This window comes from Aphanomyces astaci (assembly GCF_000520075.1).
Source record: "Aphanomyces astaci strain APO3 unplaced genomic scaffold supercont1.18, whole genome shotgun sequence".
Lineage (NCBI taxonomy): Eukaryota > Oomycota > Saprolegniomycetes > Saprolegniales > Verrucalvaceae > Aphanomyces > Aphanomyces astaci.
In genome coordinates, this window is record NW_009798281.1 from 44,971 (window position 1) to 66,177 (window position 21,207).

The window sequence follows — 21,207 nt, forward strand, 5'->3', positions numbered from 1 at the left end:
TAAAGTGCGGTTGGTTACCTTGGTCTAGAGTCGACATCATTCAGTATGCATCTACTAACGTTATCCCATTGATACAATGTACTATCCAATGCCAGTACTAATAGTTTGGTCATATCCGATTGTTATATTCAGTCATGTCGACGATGATGATGGTGGTGATGGGGCTTCATATCGTCAGGTTTGGACATGGCAAACCCAAACACTTTTGGGCCTTGTCGGTCATGTAACAGCGCATCTCGGGCAATGATGCGATCGAGAATGCTCGTGCCGTAGTCATCGTGATGCACATGCAACGTGCCTCGCTTCCAGATCTCAGCTTTGAGGACCTTGGCCGCATGCGAAAACACCTTGAACACCCGCCACACTTCGTACGAGTTGGCGCCGACGTCGTGGTTGGTGTCGTGGGGGTTCTCCATACTCAGCAAGTCTGGGCGCGAGAAGTTCTTCCAGTCCTTCGACTCCTTGGTCACGTACGCCCCGCCTTCGCGCACCGAGATGGACAAGTCCGACGAGTTGAATACGTTGCCGTACAGATCGAAAAAGTCGACGAGCAGGTGGCCCAGGTCCTGGCCTTGGGTCGAGTACACGCTGAGTCTGTTCTTGTGCTGGAGGAAGCTCACGACCATCAGCTGCAGCAGGAACGACCCCACGCCGCCCTTGAACGTTTCGTTCAAGTTGCGCTGCTGCAAAAAGTACTTTAACAAGAGAGTGAGGGGTCGGAATGCTGGGTACTTGAGCCGGTACCCCTTGACCAAGTCGGCGGTGGCGAACCCGCTCGTGACCCCAAACGACACGTCTACACTCAACCCCGACGCCGTGTGCACGAACTTGACGATCGGGATGCGCGCAGAGTCGACCACCTCCAAGTACGACGCCATGCCGAGCTCTTCCACGCGCCGCGCCAGCGTGTACAACGGCTCTTTGCCGCTCGGCCCGTCCAGCACGACCATGTCAATGTCGCTCGTTGGAAGGTACATCTCGGTGAGAAGGGACCCGAACGTGCCCATGGAAGCGCCTTCCCATAGTGACGTGACCAGCTCCTGCATGGTCGTCACCAGCGTATTCCGCGCGGCCACTTCGTCCGCGGTCGGGCTCAGGAAGGTCGCAAAGTCCAAGATCTCATCGTGCAGACACAGAAACACGTTGGAGTGTCGATATCGCTGGCCGGGTTTCATCCACGGCGTGTCGAGATCATCTTCTGCGATGGTCAACGAAGCTGACGACGCAGCGGCGACCTTGACCACGGGCGACTCCTTGATGGAGATGTACGTGGATTCCGTCGAGTCCGCGTCGCTATTGTTGTCAATGTCCGGGGACGGATGATGGATGTCAATGGGATCGTGGACTGTTCCCACTGGCTTGTGTCGGCGGCGCTTGGGATGGTCTTGAAGCCTCAGCTTGTCGAGCTTTTCCTTTTTCTTCTTCTTCTCCTCAAAGTGCTGCTCCTTGCTAGCCTGCATCTTCTTGCCACGCTTTTTCTTGGAAAGAGTTACCTCGGTCGGCGGCTGGTCATACCCGCCGCCCTTGTTGCCTTTCTTTGTTCGGCCCATGCGATACTACTTCAATGCCGCGTCCAATGCCGCAGCGCCAACGGAAACGATTGTCGAACTCGATTAAATGCGATTCATGGTGGGTGACGTTCTGTCAAGTGCGATCCGATTGTTCATTTACTTTTGATTAACAAATAATTCATTTAAAGTACAATGAATATGAGGTAGGTGGATTCTTATTGTGCTTTCGATTGAAATTTCGAGTTGTGGCGTGGTTTCTCGTTGGAATTTAAATCGATTTGATTGGCTACCTCAGATGAGCTCAAACTTATTAGCCAATCAAAACCTTCTACATGAAATTCAACAACCAATCAGATCGATTGTGGATCGGTTTGGTCGGCGCGATGAGATTGCACCCCCTCCCCAAATTTGTACTATCAAATCGACAATATTGTTTTTTGTTAATTTTTACTGCGAAGTTGGAGTGTTGCGTACGAAAAGGCCACACAACAAGCATTTGAGGGCTTCATGATACTGGGCTCAACAGTAATATTACCTTCACTCAAAATGATTACGTGAGTGATGTTCGTGAATGAGTGGTTCAATACGAGTGTATTTCATTGGTTGAAATGGTGGAGCTTAATGAGGAATCACGATTTCATGGCCGTGGTCATTATAATTCAAGCTTCGAACTTCGTTTAGGCGACCACGGACAACAAGCATGTCACTATACCGAGGGGAAATGATTACGACGCAAAAAATATATACGTATCCCGCCCGCCACGCACCCTTGCTGAGGTTGGCGAACATGCATGTGACTTGGATTGGCGTTGGCCGCTACCTTACAAGCACAGAGCTGTTATGGCTTAGTTTGGTCTCCAAGGAGCTGCACGGCCACGTAGCGACCCTTGCGGCTCTCTTGGTAAAGGAGTCGCCTTCGTTGGCCTTCCTCACGCAGTGGACTGATGATCCAACCTCATCCCAGTTACTACTTCCTCCGTCGCTCATGTGGCTTCGATGTGTGGAGCTACAGTACATCAAGTCACTCTTGGTCTACGCAACGCCATTATCCTCTGACTCTGGCGAGTGCTCGCCTTCATCATGTGTGGTCTTGGCCAAGTCGTTCGTCCTCACTTGCAAGAAACAGTGTGTCAAGGCCGAGAAGCTGCTAAAGCAAGGCCCGAAGGCATACAAGTCCATGGCTCGGTTCCCAAAATCCGCCGTCAAGGTCGCCAACGCACTGAGTCCCCTGGTCGAGCGCGACATTGCCGACGTATCCGACAGCCTCACGTGCGTCCACTCGAGTCTCCGTCCTCTGTCGTTGTCCAGCGGTCATGGCAAGCGCATGACCCTACCCCTTTCCCAATGGAAAAAACTGTTTCCATATTTCCCCAAACCAGTCTATGGCCTCGGGCTCGGCGCTGTCGAGTGCGAACGGTGCGTGGTGACCGCCGAAGAAGACGCCGACGCGATCAACCTCCAAAAGACCCATCGGCTCTTGACCCATGCGTCCACGTCCACCCTTCTGGACCTCGTCCACCGCAAACACCATTACCCCCCTGCTCTGTTTAGCCCTGAAATCAGCACGTTCTACCTCGTCCCGCTCAAATGGACTAAGGTATGGCGCGCCTACACAAAGTACAAGCACCACCTCCCTCCAGGTCCCATTGTCAACGGCGCGCTCCTGTGCGCACGACACAAGCGCCCTGTCGTGCCCACGTCTGTCGGTCTCTTCTTGTCTGGCGCGTCAACGTCGCTGACTCATTTCGCGGGGTCGATCCCTGGACACTCCATCACGTACGAAAGAACGAAAGAATATGATATGGCACTCTGTTGTCACCCTTCCCCCCTTCTAAAGTTTCGAACAGGAACCCGTTGTACGAAATCGTGACCGCCGCGGAATGGGAAGACTTGACCGGTCAGTACTGCGTCGACGTCGGCGTCGGCTTTGCAGTCGTGCAGGGTGCCGTGCACTGGCAGTCGCCGCCGTGCCAAATGTGTGCAGAAGCAGTGGAATCTTCCCGTCGAACCAACCCCCAGAACCATCAACCTCAGTCCAACCGTCGTCGGCCAACGACCGTTTAATAGTCCACCTTATGAATCGAACTCGTGTTATGGAGGCGCATATTCACAACGCTGTGACGTTGCTCCGTCCTTCTCTTCCTCTTTACGCATCATCGGCGTCGTCGGCAATGTCGTCGTCTTGAATGGATCGCACGGCCCACGCCGTCGCTTCGTCCCGAATGTTGCCGGGCACGAGCTGATGCTGCCAGTTCGACTCTTCGCACAACCAGCTCAGTTCCAGCTCGAACGGGTGCTTCACTTCGTCGTGCAACACGTTCAAACTAGACACAAACACACATGGTAAGGAACAACGAGTAGCATGCGGATGACGGACATTTTGGCGATGTATTTGATAGCTTCGCGGCACGTCAAGTCGAAGATCTTGTACTTTTCGATCTCCGTCTTCGCAGCTTGCTCGCCCTTGCCCATGGCGGCCCCGCGGTATCGATACGACACACCGGACGGTTCGATGACGTTCAGGAACGTTTTGCCCGTGTCCACGTCGCGCCCGGCGAGCATGATGGACGTGCCAAAGGGACGCACGGATCCGTACAGCGTGAAGTAATGCACGTATTGGCTCATGCGGTCCGCCAACACCTGGGGAGGAATCGGACTCCCGTAGTTCTTCTTGTATCCCGCGGCTTCCTCACGGGCACGGTTTACCAATTGGCGACCGTCCGCCACCAAGCCGGAAATGGCCTAGTTATCGTCCATGAGAAATGCAATGGACAAAGATGGACAAGTTCGAGAGGACGCACCAAACCGATGTGGCGATCGATGGCATGGATGCGGCGGTGGGTGCCAGGTACAAGCAGCTTAGAGAGAAGGACCTTCTCGACACCCATGACGACACCGTCTTTGCAATTGATGCCAATAGCAGTCCTAAAGAGATGGCATCAGTGAGTTATACGTTGAGGGTGGACATAAGTGTTTACCCGCTGTTCTCCACCGCCTTCTTGGCATACTCGACTTGGAAGATGCGTCCATCAGGCGAGAACGTCCCTACCGACAAATCGTACTACAGCAGAGGTCAGATCATGATCAGCAGGCGGAGATGGAAGCTTCGTACCCCTGCACCTGTGCTGCTCATCTACAAGGAAGAATCCTATGAGTCATGACAAGTACATGACGCATCAACGTGGACGTACTCTTGCTTTCCTTTGAGATCTTCGCAATGGAAATTCTAAACCCCACAGACCTCCTCCCTCGTCTCACATTTGATTGGCTAAAATCAAATTACTACATTGTTTTTATTGGTTTAAATTGGGCATACAAAAACAAAGGTATATCGATATTCTTATTAACGTTAGTCGAGTGCTTTTTTCACTTCATCATCATGGCTGCTACCGACGTTGATGAGCACGAAGCCAGCGATGACAAAGATGGAGGCAAAGATCACCACCACAGATGGAGACACCGCGTGGAAGATGAGATCCGAGAAGATGGCGAATGGAACCTGTATGATGACGAGGTTCAGTTACACGATGGGCGATGTCATATTCGAGGAAGGAACGGACCGTCAAGGAGAGCCCGATGGTGGCGACGGTTGGAGTCGTATACAGCATGGCGAGGGCCCATAGATAGTCAGACAGGACGTTGTCGAACAAACCCTTCACGGTCAAGAGGCCGAGGATTTCCACGGTCAGCGACTGCAACGACTCGACATTAGTGAAGTGCAGGAAAAGCACCACCGGCAACAAGCAGACAAAGTTGAGCAAGCCGAGAAGACCAAAGAAGAGCGATAGACTCATGCTGGAGTCGTCGGGAATGTACTTGCGCATCGTCGACGTGTACACGGCATACATGAATGCCGACACGAGCGCGATGGAGTCGCCCGTGAACGAGTCGGACGTGCCGGACGAGCCGTCTTGCAGCACGGTGACAATGTTTCCTGCCATGCAGAACACAACCCCTGCGATCTACAATCGAAACGTCAGATCAGGAATCCCATACCATTCACCGTCAAGGGTGAGTACCTTGAACCAGGCGAAACTTTCTCCCAAAAAGAACACGCTCAGGGCAAACGTAAACATGGACGACGTGGAGCTGATGATGGTGCTGCTCGTGACACTAAACGACATAGTCATTCCTCAGGAATTGTCATCTCGATCTGTATGTACCTTGTCATGTTGAGGCTGAAGTTGTACGCACAATTGGCAATGAACCACAACGGCGCGACGACCGCACTGACCCATAACGTGTCCCGCACACTCGCTTGGGCTTCGGTCTTGACGTACCCAAGCTTCTTTCCGATGTAATACAACGGAAGGTTCACCGCGAAGAGCGAATTCGCAACGTAGGTAAGGAAAAACGGCTTGGAAAACCCCAAGTCGTGAAACACGTATTGCACGAGCACACTGGCGAAGGTCCAGATGATGGCCACAATCACGACGCATAGCACGCCGATCAGCCATCGGTTTCGGCGCATGCCTTCGTTGAAGCCGACGCCATCTTCCAACAGGGCATCGTTCTCATGCTGAACCGGCGCTGAAGTCGCTGTCATGGTTCTAATACGAACTTGATGCCAGGAATGCTATATTCATTTATACAGTATAATGACCTCTATGATCACATGCCGAAGGGGAGGGTGGAAACGATAATTCATTAGAATCCAGTTTGAAGTTGTATTGGATTTCATCGTACTATTAAATTATATAATCGCCTCTCCTACGATTGAGCCAATCGTTTTCAAATCTGGCAACCGGTGGGCCAATCATTCCTTTGCATTCCAGTGACTCAATTTCCAACTTTCAACACCAATTTTGGGCGAAGAGATCATGTGGAAGCTCGTGGCAGGCTTGGTGGCCTTTCGCGTGTTCAATGCGCTGTTCGTGAGGACATACTTCAACCCGGATGAGTTCTGGCAAAGCTCCGAAGTCGCTCACCACATGGTGTTTGGCTACGGCTACCTGTACGTCTCCATCCTTGGACCTGCATCCACAACGACGCACTAGGACATGGGAGTGGCAACCGCACGCCCAGTTGCGAGGCTATGCACATCCGTCCATGTTTGCTCTGCTGTACAAGGCCCTACAACTGCTGGTTGATCTACACAGACAGTTCTCTCCAACACGATATACTCAACCACGTGTAGAACCTCGACACGGCGTGGACAGTGGCGTATGGACCCCGCATCCTCCAGGCAACAACACACATCTCATCTGTCGTCACATATTCCATCTAACCTCCACGTACTAACAGGGCATCGTCACTGTCGTCACGGACGTGTTCCTATACAAGCTCGCTCGAACGTATTTCGACGGCGCGGCTGCGAAATACGCGTTGCTTTGCCAATTGGCGTCATGGTTTATCTTTTTCGCACTCAGTCGAACGTTTTCCAACTCGATAGAAACGTGCTGCACGACCATCGCCCTCCGCTACTGGCCGTGGCACTTTCTCGTACGCTGCATCCCATATATACGACCATCGATTGCCTTGTCGTTTTACCCAAAATGTGGACTTTAGTGTGCTGATTCTTTGCCAAATCTATTGATCGATTCTTTGTCCTGACGCGTGTACGTATGTACCCATCTTCCAGTGTCACACTAATTTCATTCACACACTAATATTCGATGTTGAATTGGTCCAAGAGTGGATTGGATTGGCTACTTGATTCGTGATATATGGGTGGTTTTGATTGGTCGATATATCGATTGTCTGCCTGCACCCCACTGCAATTTCGAATAATTGACAATATATATATATATCGACATCTCTTACAAATCCCTTGTCCTTAGACCGGTGAATCCAAGCGGCGGGACGACCTGGTTGAATCCTCCTCCATGACCACGAAACAGCAAACCCGCAAGGCGTTTGCATTTGCAGCGTTGGGATGCATCTTTCGACCTACGAACGCCGTCCTATGGGTCTTTCTGACGGCGACGCTAGTCGTTCAAACCAAGTCCAAACTGGCGCTACTTCTCCATACTATAGTCCCCGTGGGTGTACTTGCCATCAGCCTAATGCTGGTCGTGGATCGAATTGGCTACGGCGAATGGACATGTGTGCCGTGGAACTTTGTCAAATTCAACGTGTTGGAGGTACTACTAAAACAACCTATTTATGAAAATGTATATATACGAGTAAAAAATGGTCTTTTTTGAAAATAAGTACTTTTTTGAAACATATAATACTGCATATATTGTAGGGCAAAGACAAATTGTATGGAGTGCACCCGTGGTACTGGTACTTTGTAGCGGGGTACCCTGAGATCACTGCCACGCACTTGCCGCTCATTCTGTTCGGTGGATTCCTCACCCAAGTACTTTCATATATCATCATATGTATGAACAGTATCTCAGGTTTTAAATTAGAAACGAGAACTGGCTGCCGTGATTGTGTGGGGACTGTGCGTTTTCAGCCTCGGGGCCCATAAAGGCACGCGGCTTCACAACACACTTTCACATTAACCCCCTCCCTCCCTTTTAGAACCTCGATTCCTCTTACCCCTCCTGCCTGCATCGTTTGTCTACGCTGGCAAAGCCCTGCTTTACCTCGAGAAAAGGACCTTCTTCAAACCCCTCTTGGGTCTACTCATCCTTCTGAACGGCATCGCGGCCGTGTATTTCGCCCGCTTTCATCAGGTACCTACATATATATTTATATATATCTCTAATATTTCAATATATATATATATTTCCAACTAACGGTATTTCTTGATTTTTTTTATATATTAGAGAGCACCGTTGGAAGTGATGGACTACTTGGTAGCCACGGTCCATCCGACTGACTCTGTGGACTTCCTTGTACCTTGCCACGCCACTCCATTTTACAGCCATCTCCATCAAAACATCTCGCTGTGGTTTCCTTCTTGCACTCCTTCGTATGTCAAATATATATATATATATCTCGGCTTAACAGCATATACATATATATATATCCCCTCGGTTTAACAACATCGATTTGTAGCGAGCGCGAAGCTGGGTCTCCGTCCGATGCGTTGCGTCAAGATCCCCTCGCGTTTGCGACCGCCCGGTACAAATCCCACCCCCTGCCCACATACATTGTCGTGTACAGTTCTGGCGCGTCCGCTTTGCACAACTCGTTGGCGATATGGAAGTTTGCACTGCAGAAACAATTCGACCACTCGACCCTCTCCCTCGACGCCGACAGCCCCGTGGCCGACACGCACATGCTCGTGTACTCCAACCAAATGATTTCTCCATAATGTTGATATATCAAACGCCAATGTATGCCATCAAATATATATCAAAAACACACTTGCATTGTCATGGTATATCAATTGCCTTATATGCATTATCAAAGCTAAGATGAAGCTGGTACAATTTCGTCTATTCCTAGTATACCGTACACTGTACGTGTAGGTATAGGACAGATCACCAGCATGAATATGTATTTCAACGACGGAGCAGTACGACGTGTACGATGCTGGTTGCTACGATATCCATATATGTGACTAGTGTACTACTAGTATAACTTACTAGGTAGTAACCTCGACACCTTGTTAATCACAAGGGATAACGAATCTATGTAATCCTACACCGTAGACACTAGATGTTACTGAGCGATTCGTACAAATTGGACATAAGTACGCTTGGATAAGTGTTAGCGTCGTTATTCTGGGTACGATGATGGCGTCCTCAATGACGGCGGTCACGGGATCGGTCCCGTGGACGGTCGTCGCGGCGGTCTCCATCACGGTCACGCGAACGCTCCCGTCGGTCACGCGACCGATGCCGAGGCGACCGGTCTCGACGGTCACGCGACCGATACCGAGGCGGAGACCGACGGTCCCGTGACCGATCGCGGGGACGGTCGTTTCGGTCCCTCGATCGGTTCTTCGCCCTAGCCGCGGCACTGGCACTCGCAGGGCCCAAATCTGCACTCCATGCAACACCATCAGCAATTTTGGGACATATGTATAGAGATGGTCGCGTACAATGGCCAGGAGACTTGGCATGCGGCTTCGAACGCTTGGACTTTTCAACGCGGATGCGCTTCCCAAGCACTTCTTTGCTACATGCAGTCAAGTCAGTAACATGTTTAAGAGAAGATAGGTGGGTACTCGTGCAAGGCTTTCAGGGCGTCATCGGCGTCCCGCTTGTCCTCGTAGACCACAAACCCAAAACCTCTATACATCACCGTCATTAACGTTAGTCGAGAATCGAAACACCGCATGCTGCGTGCGTATGTATGCATACCTGGATTCATGTGTGATGGGATCTTCAATCAAGTCACAGCTCACAAGGGGGCCATACTTGGAGAACATTTCCTCAAACTCAACCTTGTTCAACTACGTGTGGTGTCATGTGAGCATCAAGCAAACACTTGGTCTTGTGGCATGAGCATCCCATACCCGAAGCGGAAGGCTGGCCGCATACAGCGAGTTGCCAGTGTTGTCGGCGCCATCGACAGGCGGCGACTTGCCTCGCGAGCGCGATCTCGTCGCCCGAGTTCCTTCGTCGTCGGACATTATTACTTCTTCCCCACCTCACTTTTCACTCTATGCAAATCATATTGTAACCCCCTGGTCTGTGATTGGCTAATATTTGGATCTCATTTTCAAACTCAGCAACAATGATGAAAGTTGCTGCCCCGCTACAACCTCCGCCATCGCCAGAGATCGCGGCAAACGCCAAGTGGCACAACCGCCTCGGAAGCCTGCTTAGTGCGTCGAAGAAGTATGCTGACGCGATCGCTCACTTTGAACAAGCCCTCGTCCACGCGCCGCGGTATGCCGCTGCACACTTCAACCTTGGCAGCGCCCTTGTGTTCGACAAAGGAGCGAGTATGTCCCATCACATCCAACGGGCGGTCGACCACTTTCGCCAAGCCGTTGACATTCAACCGCACTTCCCCGATGCGCACGTGAACCTCGCCGCGCAGTTGTATGCCCAAGGTCACTTTGCGGACGCGTTACGGCATGCCACCACGGCCATCTCGCAAGACCCGGACAACATCCATGCGTACTACAACCTCAATACCATCTACCGCGCATTGGGTCAACAGGATGTAGCGGTGGAGCTTTGCTGGAAGCGCATCCTGTCGGCGCTACTACAGCCCACTACTTCTCGCCTGGTACTATCCCGACCGCACGACCAGCAGCCAGAGGTTGTGACCCACGTTCACATTACAGTGGTGTGTGTCAAGTGGGGTGTCAAGTACGGCGCCGACTACGTGAACAAACTGTATCGGGGCGTGGCCAGACATTTGAAAAGTGTGCCATTTACATTTTGCTGCCTCACCGACGACCCCGCCGGCATCGCACAGGGTAAATAGTCATTAAAAATCCCATCTCCTATATATATATATATATTTCCAATTTTATTAATATATATTTGTAGAGATTAACGTGCGGCAGCTGGAGCTTGGGTGGGTGGGCTGGTGGAACAAGGCGCAGGTGTTCTCGCCGTCGTTTGGCTGGCGTGGCCGGATGTTGTATTTCGATCTGGACACGGTGTTCGTGGGCTCGCTGGATGATTTGGCCATGGTATTAAGCGAATACCAAGCGTTCGAAACGCGTTTCTTTCATGTTCTGAGGGTGTATATATATGTGAGAGTAGTACGCGGGATGGTTTGGAACGCTCGAAACAGACGCCATGGAAAACGAACGGCGGGTGGGAGGCATCAACAGCAGCGTCATGACGTGGCACGCTGACAAGGCGACGGAAGCTATGTACATGTTCTTACATACAAACTTCGCCATCGTGGCTACATGCATCTACAAATTTGACCATTGGCTCGAGGTATTCTTCATAATTTATGCTTCACGACAATTGCATGAATAAATATTCTTATGACCGTAGATGGTGTTGCAGCGACATGACATTTTACAGGTAAATGTACAGTTTATATATATATAATATATATATTATATTGTTTGTTTTTCAAAGGTTGGATAATTAAATTTGAGGTATACTGTACTGTATTGTAGGTGCAGTACCCTGGTCAGATCGTGGAATACGCCCACGAGTGTCAGGTGCAAGTGCCGCAAAACGCCAGACTCGTGTGCTTTCCATTGGAGCCCAAACCTCACAATGCCACCGCACCATGGGTGCAACAAGAGTGGAGTTAGCCTACCTACCCACTAACTTATTATTAGTCATATCTGGTCGCTTTTTGTTAATCCGACGATTTCCACCTTATCTTTTGCGCTCAAATCCCAATCGTCGGGGTCAAGATTGAAAGTATACATGCCACCACCGACTTCTCACTTGTACGAGGTTGGCATACTAGGCCAAACAATAAGTTCACCAACTCTATCACAGATTTCGAACCGCTGAGCTCCGAAATGTATATAAACGCACGAGATAGGAGCTCTTTCGAAATGAAACAGTCACGCATCACAAAGATAGGTCTTGGCGACCTAGTTTTGTACAATGTACCGAGGTGTTTCTTATATTGTCCTTTTACCCAAAATTTGGACATTTGGGCCGAATCGCCAAATCTATCGATCGATTCTTTGTACTGAATTTTGTATGTAAACATGTCTTTGGTATCATACTAATTGAATTCACACACTAATTTGACGTTGATGATAGTTTCCTGCAATCTGATTGGCTCAATTCTTCTGTACATTTGGTTGTGTCGATTCATTCTCCAGTTTAGAATAAACACAACAATAACAAAGCTGGCTCGGTGTGTACTTATAACCCTCGTCGTCCCCACCGACATGAATCCAATATGTTCGGAATATACCATCGGTGAAGGGCCTCAAAAATTGCAATAGTTGGACTCCACTCGACGCATGTTACCCTTATTCCTTCAAATAACATGCATGTTGTTTAGTAATAAACCCCCAGCAAACAACGTCAGCATATACAACGTGGGGTCCCTTTACCAACCACTACCCATGCAGTCGTCGTCGCCCAAACGCCACCCTTGAAAAGAAGAATAGGATTTAAAAAACAAATTCACAGCGATGAATTGTCTACTTGACACGGGCCACGACAAGGTGGAAGAGGTGGTGCAGCGCTTCGGCCACGTTGGCTCCTGTCTGCGCGGACGTTTCAAAGTACTCGTAGCCCTTGGAGGACGCCCATGCCGCCGCCTCGTCCTCCTTGACCAGGCGCAATTTGTCCACTTTATTGCCACACACGACGCACGGAAACTTGCCGCCGCCGTACTTGGCCGCCTCTTTCAACCACCCATCCAGCCCGTCAAATGTCCGGCGCGACGACACGTCAAACATCAAGATCCCTCCCTATTAAGTAATTAATCAATTCTTGTTGGGATTGGTCTCAAATATTGTCACAAGTCTTATGGTTTGATATCGCTGCTTGTTCACCTATGCACCTGCGTGTCTTTGTAAAACTCGTTGCGGACTTCGAGAAACTCGGGCTGCCCCGACAAGTCCCAAAAATTGACGCGGACTTCGGACCCGTTGATCTTGACGGGTTTGACGCCGTAGTCGATGCCGATCGTGGAAATGTACTTGGTCACAAACTTTTCTACCCCATTGCCAACTAGTCCATGAATATATATTTCGGAGATGAGCAAAATATCAACCTTCGCAGTACCGCTTGATCACACAGCTCTTGCCCACGCCGCCGTCCCCCATCGAGATGACTTTGATGCGAAGTACATTGTTGGACGGTGGAGCAGCCCCCCCGTCGTCGCTGTCTTGGTGGTTGTTCACTTGCGACTTTTTGCGCTGCATGGTGGATGCGACTAATTATAGAACCGCAATACAGTATAGCAACGATGTCGCTTGCACCTACAGTGTAGTTTGTACATGCATGATCCTCCGAGCGTGAGCGTTCAGAACGACCGCATTGTTTTGCTACGGTCTCTATAATATTTGAGTGAGTGATTGCAAAGCATTTTGTCGTGTGCGCAAGGACAACGGATCATGGATGCCTGTCTACCACGAATCAAAGCGTGTAACGAATTGAACATACTATGGAGTACAACAATAAAACATAGTACTAGTAAGTAGTATTAGTACACACTACAGGCGGTTTCAAATTCGGATTTTGTAACTGCTGCGACCCTTGGGTGAAGTATATCGTACATCGTCGAGTTTCTCCACAGTGAGCTGAAAACATGGAATCGGACGAGTGTCTTAGCGTACATGTCAAATCCGTTCCAAAATGAATTTGCCAAATTTCTTTTAGAATGCTCTAGCCACTCAAACCACATTATTGAGATATGACAACCAATCATAAGCGAAATGGACTTGGTTTTTGTAACGGCCGCAACCCTTGGGTGTCAGCGCTTAGCTTTCATCACAGTGTATTCAAACATGGAATCGGAGAATGCCGCCGAGGTTACAAGTCGCATTTTTGAAGCTGCCAAAGCTGGCAACTTGGCCCTTGTGCGCGAGTTACTACCGAGCGCTGGCTATACCGAACTTGTGGCACTGAGTGTCTTTGAGTCACAATTCGACGTATGTTGTGATCATGTGACCATGTTCACTAACACTGTGATGCAGCGCCGATTGGGTCTCCTTACGGTTGCGGTTGCGTATGGCCACGTCGACGTGGTGCGCGAGCTACTGCAGCACTCGACGATTGGCTTGAACGATAACCACGGAGTAACTATGGCAGATTTATATACCCGACCAACGGCATTGTATACGAAATCAATTGTAGGGTGGGGGTACGGCGCTGGTTGTTGCGTGTGACCTTGGTTTGGAAGACATGGTGACGTTTCTGCTAGAACAGAAAGACATCGATGTTAACGTAAGTCCCCCCTTTTAACCTTCGAGTCGTTAGCAGTTGGTTATGTAGTTGCACATGCCGTTGGTTCGTGCTGTCCAAGCCGGTAACGAGGCCATTGTCCGTCTCCTCTGCGAAAGTCCAGGCATTCAAGTGAATGCGCTACACAGCGAACCCCGTCGTTCGAGGTGCGGCAATAGTCCGACAGTGGGCTCAGCTTTGCACGTGGCATTTGCGCGGAACCACGTTGGCATCCAAGCGTACTTGATGCAACGAAGCGACGTGGACGTGAATCTGCCCGACGAAATGGGCAGGTCCGCGCTCTACACTGCCGCTAGCCAAGGCAACGTCGCCGCAGTGGAGCGGCTCCTAGCCCACCCAAAGATTGACGTGAACTGCAAATTCGAAGTACTTCGACATGATGCTGACGTCGTCGTCATGGCAGGCTCAATTGTGAATTAGGGAGGGCATAACGAAGTACTCGATACGCCCCTGCATGAGGCGACAAGGAACGGCCACATGAACGTCGTGCGAGCGCTGTGTGCATTTCCACACACGCAAGTGAACGCTTTGTCCGAGGGGGTACTAACCATACGCTGCTTGTCTAAAATATCACAAGGACGGTTTGAATGTGCTATTAGGGGGAGACTGCTTTGTACCTAGCGCTGAAACCGCGCTCCCGTCGAGAACGCTATTGTGTCGTCGATCCAGACGACCCAGATCCCGACACGACACGTGAAACCCACGAGAAAGCCGCCCAAACTCTGATCGCAAACAAGCGACAAATCGCCCTCGTCTTACTGTCGCACAAAGACATTGATGTGAACCTGGCCCCCAAGGTTGGACCTGCTATCGTCCTAGGTAGATTAGCTCAGCACGGACAACTTTTTTTGTAGGGCAAAGACACGCCCCTTGGCTTTGTTTGCCAGGGTGATGTCGTCGATGAAGTTGTAGTGAAACTGCTCGAGAATAAGACCTTGGATGTGAACGTCCAACCGGTCCGTGATTATATATCTGGAAATATATATATACGTGGTGAAGTCATTGAAGTCTTCTCTACGACTGCACGGTCTATTTTTGAGTGACTTTACACTTGACATCTTAGGGTTCATCACCGCCAGCACTATGGATTGTCCTTAAAAAGCTCCAGGCAGCGGACGTCAAAACGGTCCTATTAAATTATTCGAACTATCGAAAGTAATCATATTGATAGGACGACGCCGACCTTCAAACGATTCGGAATGCCACTGCAAAAGCAGCTTGGGCGATGCTCGACCTGTTGCTTGCGCGGCGTGACCTGGATTTGAACGTTGAAATTGGGGTAATTCATTGATACCTTCGCTTGGTAACGTCACCTATCGTAGCTTGACGATTACACCCCGCTGGAATTTGCACTGTACCATGATCTCCGCGGTGTGGCTGGCAAACTCATTGCTTTGGACACCGTCAACGTGAATTCAAAACCTGACGTAATACATATGGAAATAAATACATATACTACCTATAGATGAATTTTCGGACTATGTAACACTAATCCGTGTCTAGAGCGACACTTCTGTGTTGCTCACAGCTTGCAAGTATGGATCGGAAGAGACCGTGAAATGGCTGTGCCAACGCCCTGACCTGCAACTAAATCGCACGTACGCTGTAAGTGTCCTCAAGTATTTTTCCAATTTTGAATATATGCGATCATTAGCATGGAGAATCAGCCTTGTACGCGGCGTTGACACGAGCGTGTCGTCATGTCAACGACTATAAGTTCATCCAACATGCACAAACCAAGAAACAAGCCAAGGACGACGAGGTTTGCTATTGATTTCTAGATGTCCCACCTACAGCCCTCCCATTCACAAGTAGTCTAACGTTATATGTCCACTTCGCTTCAATGGATTTGAGGCAGGTTTTAATATGATCAAATGTATAGTACTATACAAATATTGTATTCTAGGGCCAATCTAGCTATAGATCGACTATTGGATTTTAATGCAATTTGATATGCTAGGCTATTCTAAATACACTTGCCATGAGCGTTCGATTTCTAACTTGCAAATCCAAACTCGACAATAGAACTGTTAACATTACTCGAACCATTCTTAATTGTGTTTATGTACATGTAGAACAATACTAGTTCCGACAGCAGTGGTTCCGACGACGACACTGCCACCCACGAGAACGACGAGCCAACGATCGAGTCGGTTTTGATTGTCCTGGCGTTGTTAGCTCGGTCCGACTTGGATGTGAATTACACTCCGCCAGTCAGCGACACGAGCGTCCCAGCTCACGATTCCAACAACTGCGACGGCCACACTCCGCTGATCCTGGCGTGCAAATCCGGCCTCAAAAGTGTCGTACATCAACTATGCCAGCGCCCCACCCTGCAAGTGAATGCACGCGGCGGGGTGAGCCTATACTTTAACAAAAACGCATTATGTTGGCAATTTAAATGAATTGTATATATATCTTATGGTCATGTAGGAGGGAGACACGGCGCTGATGCATTGCATGAATCATCCTGACGTGGCTAAACTCCTCTTGGCTCGACCAGATATTGATATCAACGTTCAAAACGAGGTATGTAGTGGATGCAATCTCGACGCTATGTCAATGAGATGTCCTTGTCACAACGTTGTACTAAAGACATTTGATTGATAAGACATTTGATTGATAATGGTTGGTGTAGAGTGGCCACACGGCGCTGATGGCGGCCGCGACAGTACAAGGTTCGGACGCCCTTGAAATGCTGTTGGCGCGACCGGAGATTCAACTCAACCAGCAAACCACCGTAGTAGCCAAAGTCCACCCTTCGTACTCTATTTATACGATTCGTGCTCCTCTTGTAGACTGGAAAAACTGCGCTTCACTTGGCCACGACGTGTGGGTACGATATGTCCCCAAACGTCCGGCTATTGCTGCAGCACCCGCACATTCAACCTGACCTGCCAGACAACGTAATTATACTACAAATCGATCGTTTTGTCTCTGTTAAAACTAACGTACTCTGCATTGAAACCACCAGAACGGTATGACCGCACTCGAAGCAGCGGTGACTGTTACCGCCACACGCTGCGTGCATGCGTTTATCGAGCACGGCGTCGCTTCGCACATCTATAGCCTCGTACGACTCTCGTCTTGTCACTGGGCATCTGTCGTTTATAGTTGGTTCCTAAATAGCCGTACTTTTCATTGAACACGATTGCGCCGGAATTGACTGTCGAGTCAAGCGTGACGCTGTTGCTGGGAGATCTGCCGCTGCGAGTGGAAGGGGGCTCTGTCGTGCGCCGCCACGACCACCTCCACACGTGGAGCCAGTACCTGGACATCGGTACCCCCGTGGACAAAGGCGTGCGCCTCGAAGCTGTTCAGCGCCTGATCCGGCATCCGGACCTCCGCCACCATCCGTCCGTGGCGCGAGAGCTCGCCATGACCACCGACCGAGAAGGCCGCACGGTGCTGCAGACCACCGACGCCGCCACGCGGGACCTCCTGAACGGGTACCTGTTCTTCTGCGGCCGGTACGAAATCGTGGACGGCCCGCCCATCCACATCAGCGCCACCGCCGTCGTCGTGCACGCGTTCGACCACGGCCTGTTTAAGCAACTGTTCGACTTGCATGCGACCGGAGGTCGCGGCCTGGACAGACAAGCGTTCGTCGCGTGTAGCCGTGTGTTGAGTCCCAACAAGGTACATTACTTGGAACTCCAACAAGGGGACAATATATCGTGGACGAACTAGTCCAAGGATGAATGATCATACAAATTGAGTGTATACAACCGATTAAATACGACTTGTAGCTTCTGCATTGCTTGGATGATCATTCAGTCGATTCTTGGCTTCGACCTTTGTATATGGACGTTCATGATGCTTTGATTTACATTTGGAACACTCGTGTATGTAGTGTGTGGTTTAGTCGTGGAATGCATGACCCAAGTGATTCTTTCCAACAATAACTTACGAAGATAATTGTCACAATGGTACAGTAGATGAAACGCAGCGATACTATCAAAAAGCAATATTCATGACTTGTATCCGCTTAGTTGACTACTCTGGCCTTGGCTCATTCCAACTTGTGTTTCATTTTAACAGACAGTTATTGGATCACATTCAAGTATTTCCTGTGTTCGACGACATCGTACTATGTGTTTTAGCTCTGAAAGATGCATACTAGTAAGAGCCTTCCCCTCCCAATTGAGTCGACTCACCACCTGAACAATAGTAAATCATCACCACTTGTGAAATGTATCGGTAGAACCACGAAGCAGCGTTCGATGGTGCTTCCAAAGACGGGCCGAACTTGACCGAGCACGAGTACTTGCGGCACTGCAGCCACGCGTACGGCGGCTCGATGCGCGTGGCGATCAAGTTCATGCGCCACGGTGCCGACCACGCACGCGAACTCGACGCGCGCACGCATTTGGACGCCGAGTTTGTCGTGGGGATCCTGCCCATGGCGGATACTTCTACCTTCGCCGACCACGTGCGGTCGTTGGTGCTTCACGGGAACTTGAACATGTGCGAGTTCCCGAACGTGCTCGTCATGCCGGCGGCCGATCGCAGTTTGGAGGACATTTTCCTCAAGGAGCGCCCAGACGACACGAAGATTCGCCCCATGATGCGTGACGTGGCGCTGGCGCTGGCACATTTACACGGTCACGGCATGATCCACGGGGACTTGAAGAAACTCAACATTTTGAGGGTTCACCAGACGCTGCAACTGATCGACTTGGACGCTGCCACTCGGGTCGGCGACGACATTGGGTCCAAGTTTAGCTCGGGCATTTTACCCCCCGGTAACAATATTATCACAAATACTCGCACAAGAATACTAAGCTTGGCGTTTTCCTACCGCTTCTATTTGGACCATGTAGAAATGTTTGTACAGGTGACGTCGCCAACGGAAGTGGACACGTACGAAACGTATTGGAAACACGCCGACCGAGTTGAGTGGTGGCCCAAGGTGCAGCCTCGCGGGCACGGCGGGTGGGTCGTCCGTTCGTTCCGGGGACGTGCCAAGAACGTTCCGTACCAACTCGTCAAAGCGTCGCCGGCCATCGACATGTGGGCGTTCGGGTGCATGTTGTTTCAACTGTACAGCGAAGCCGAGCTCGTGCCCACAGATCGAAACCAAGACGCGGACGACGACGCGATGGACCGGGCGGCCACGTGGACGGCGGACGCGCTGGGGCGTCGTATTCGCAGCAAAGTGTCGAATGGGCTGGCGGCGGACTTAATCCAGCGGCTGCTCGTGGTGGAGCCGGAGAACCGCATGGGCGTCCGACAGGTGCTCGACCACGCGTACTTTCACGGGACGGACGACGCGTCAGTGCTGGGCATTAAACTGGACCAGCTCCAAGTCCAAGTAGCGCGGGGGTTCAACGCGATAGGCACTAAACTGGACACTGTCGTGGACCTGACCAAGGAAAATGTGAACCAACTAGCCACCGCCAAGCGAGATCTCATGCGCGGCATCTTCCAGGCTACCGAAGTGACCGTGCCCACGTCGTTCGTGCTCCTTCCGTTCAACCTCGTAGTCCACGACCCACACGACGAGACGGCCGAGGACGTGATGGTCAAGACGGCGTCGTTCCTGCAAAGGGTCGTGGACATGGGCGACAAGTTTATGCAAGCGGCTAAAGCCAACAAAGCGATCGGGGCGACCGTACGTCTGGTCGCGCCAGGGGACCCTTTGTACTTGTATCTGATTGATGAAGTGATGGGCACCCCCGTGTCGGCTGGCGTGTACCCCATTCGAATCGACACCAAGTCGGACGAGTACGTGCGCTTCATGACGGTAGCCATGCCATACATTCAAACAGGGTTCAAGTGCTTGAACTGGGCCAACACGGCCGTGGGGTGGCTCAAGGTGCTCGGGGTGCCGAGTTTAGACTCTGACGTGATGACGAGGGTGGCCACTTCTATTGAATCGGCCACGAAATCGTCGTCCGTGTTTGATTTTGACGTGCTCCAGGCGGCCGTGGAGGCCCAAGACGCAGGGGCACCAGTCGAGCAGATCCGGGGCGCCGCACTTCGCCAACTCGAACGATTCTTCCAGACGTTTGATGCGACGGGCGACTACGCCGGACTCGAACGGACGTACGCATCGAATGGCCAAGTGCTGTGGACGACCAAGGACACGATTGCAAAGATTGAGCTGAATCGACGTGAAAACGTCGCTCCAAAAACGCAGGAAAGTACCGCGCCGTTGAAGCGACAAGGGGGATTGACGGCCCAAGACATTTACTTGGCCATGTTGAAAAATGAAACCACGGGAGACGTCGAGGAGGCATCATCGGCATCATCTGTTCGTGGTCGAAACGACGAGGTAACTACTAACTTCATTGGAACATACTAACTAGTAAACGAAATGTGTGTGAATGTCTTTTTCGTGTAGAATGCGATCCTCTCGGACGAAGAACTTCCTGAAGCAGGCTGTGCCTGTCGATTGATGTGACTCCAACCATACGGTAAACGGTGAAGGGTACTGTAGAGTAACGTTAACCTTAGTAGAAATATAAGTATGGTAATCTTACATTTGTAAAAATTCAATTCACATTTCACTGTAAATCTCCACTTTGTTACTTCAAGAGTCTCGCAAATTCGTGCAATTGGTGTCTTCGCTACGACTCTCGACAGGGAAACTCGTGTCGAGTTTCAACATTCCTGGACTTCACTGTCAAATGTCTCAATTCTCCGTCCTTGATTAATTTCTCCAGCTAAAGCTACTTAGAATAATATCATCTTACAATCCCATATTGAGCTACTGTAATTGATTTTGCTAGGACAATCAGTAGGGATCCAGGGAGCGAATTTGCATGTTAACGTTAACGTGACCGATCAGTGATCCGCCAAAATTTGGATTTTTTCCTTCTTGAATTACTCAGCGGCTATTTGTGCTAGAACAAAGATGGACACACATTCTGATAGCCAATTTCAAGTGCTTTCACAAGGATTCAAAACCGATCGGATCTGACAGTTCATGTTTCTCCAATTAATTTAGAAAGTTGAGCAATTTACACAGTCGATCAGTGATCCGCCAA

The 21,207-nt window shown here is 50.4% G+C and overlaps 8 protein-coding genes across 9 annotated transcripts; 4 read left to right on the forward strand and 4 right to left on the reverse strand.

Annotated features, from left to right (window-relative positions):
- Positions 1-55: 55 nt before the first annotated feature.
- Positions 56-1,609, reverse strand: H257_08155 (hypothetical protein). Its single transcript, XM_009833943.1, has one exon. It carries the CDS (start codon positions 1,548-1,550, stop codon positions 129-131), a length of 1,422 nt encoding a protein of 473 aa, XP_009832245.1. The 5' UTR covers positions 1,551-1,609; the 3' UTR covers positions 56-128.
- Positions 1,610-2,182: 573 nt separating this feature from the next.
- On the forward strand, positions 2,183-3,644 carry H257_08156 (hypothetical protein). The gene is made up of 2 exons (XM_009833944.1): positions 2,183-3,287; positions 3,359-3,644. Exons 1-2 carry the CDS (start codon positions 2,212-2,214, stop codon positions 3,573-3,575), a joined length of 1,293 nt encoding a protein of 430 aa, XP_009832246.1. The 5' UTR covers positions 2,183-2,211; the 3' UTR covers positions 3,576-3,644.
- Positions 3,645-3,657: 13 nt separating this feature from the next.
- On the reverse strand, positions 3,658-6,057 carry H257_08157 (hypothetical protein; the record flags this gene model as incomplete). Its single annotated transcript, XM_009833945.1, has 8 exons — positions 3,658-3,835; positions 3,889-4,253; positions 4,313-4,436; positions 4,490-4,556; positions 4,902-5,010; positions 5,072-5,473; positions 5,531-5,624; positions 5,675-6,057. 8 exons carry the CDS (start codon positions 6,055-6,057, stop codon positions 3,658-3,660), a joined length of 1,722 nt encoding a protein of 573 aa, XP_009832247.1.
- Positions 6,058-6,310: 253 nt separating this feature from the next.
- On the forward strand, positions 6,311-8,773 carry H257_08158. 2 transcript variants are annotated; one of them, XM_009833946.1, is made up of 10 exons: positions 6,311-6,465; positions 6,509-6,596; positions 6,649-6,696; positions 6,756-6,953; positions 7,292-7,594; positions 7,702-7,815; positions 7,868-7,931; positions 7,983-8,137; positions 8,231-8,376; positions 8,463-8,773. In XM_009833946.1, the coding sequence occupies exons 1-10, from the start codon at positions 6,332-6,334 to the stop codon at positions 8,719-8,721; spliced, it is 1,509 nt and encodes a 502-aa protein (XP_009832248.1). In that variant the 5' UTR covers positions 6,311-6,331; the 3' UTR covers positions 8,722-8,773. The 2 variants fall into 2 exon arrangements, with proteins under 2 accessions (XP_009832248.1, XP_009832249.1); XM_009833947.1 differs by lacking the exon at positions 6,311-6,465 and having other exon boundaries at positions 6,485-6,596.
- A 298-nt stretch (positions 8,774-9,071) lies between these two features.
- H257_08159 (hypothetical protein) lies at positions 9,072-9,987 on the reverse strand (the record flags this gene model as incomplete). The annotated part of the gene is made up of 6 exons (XM_009833948.1): positions 9,072-9,074; positions 9,142-9,398; positions 9,454-9,530; positions 9,580-9,645; positions 9,716-9,807; positions 9,871-9,987. 6 exons carry the CDS (start codon positions 9,985-9,987, stop codon positions 9,072-9,074), a joined length of 612 nt encoding a protein of 203 aa, XP_009832250.1.
- A 107-nt stretch (positions 9,988-10,094) lies between these two features.
- On the forward strand, positions 10,095-11,655 carry H257_08160 (hypothetical protein; the record flags this gene model as incomplete). The annotated part of the gene is made up of 5 exons (XM_009833949.1): positions 10,095-10,785; positions 10,859-11,004; positions 11,078-11,260; positions 11,321-11,350; positions 11,449-11,655. 5 exons carry the CDS (start codon positions 10,095-10,097, stop codon positions 11,587-11,589), a joined length of 1,191 nt encoding a protein of 396 aa, XP_009832251.1. The 3' UTR covers positions 11,590-11,655.
- A 751-nt stretch (positions 11,656-12,406) lies between these two features.
- On the reverse strand, positions 12,407-13,180 carry H257_08161 (hypothetical protein). The gene is made up of 3 exons (XM_009833950.1): positions 13,023-13,180; positions 12,810-12,964; positions 12,407-12,717 (listed from the first exon to the last, which is right to left on the reverse strand). The coding sequence occupies exons 1-3, from the start codon at positions 13,171-13,173 to the stop codon at positions 12,445-12,447; spliced, it is 579 nt and encodes a 192-aa protein (XP_009832252.1). The 5' UTR covers positions 13,174-13,180; the 3' UTR covers positions 12,407-12,444.
- A 555-nt stretch (positions 13,181-13,735) lies between these two features.
- On the forward strand, positions 13,736-20,722 carry H257_08162 (serine/threonine protein kinase). Its single transcript, XM_009833951.1, has 21 exons — positions 13,736-13,902; positions 13,948-14,049; positions 14,108-14,197; positions 14,246-14,581; positions 14,636-14,755; positions 14,815-15,012; positions 15,070-15,171; positions 15,279-15,341; positions 15,387-15,494; positions 15,538-15,642; positions 15,719-15,820; positions 15,870-15,977; positions 16,291-16,572; positions 16,649-16,744; positions 16,854-16,955; positions 17,014-17,121; positions 17,190-17,288; positions 17,345-17,854; positions 18,420-18,960; positions 19,039-20,492; positions 20,562-20,722. Exons 1-21 carry the CDS (start codon positions 13,759-13,761, stop codon positions 20,619-20,621), a joined length of 4,830 nt encoding a protein of 1,609 aa, XP_009832253.1. The 5' UTR covers positions 13,736-13,758; the 3' UTR covers positions 20,622-20,722.
- Positions 20,723-21,207: the final 485 nt, after the last annotated feature.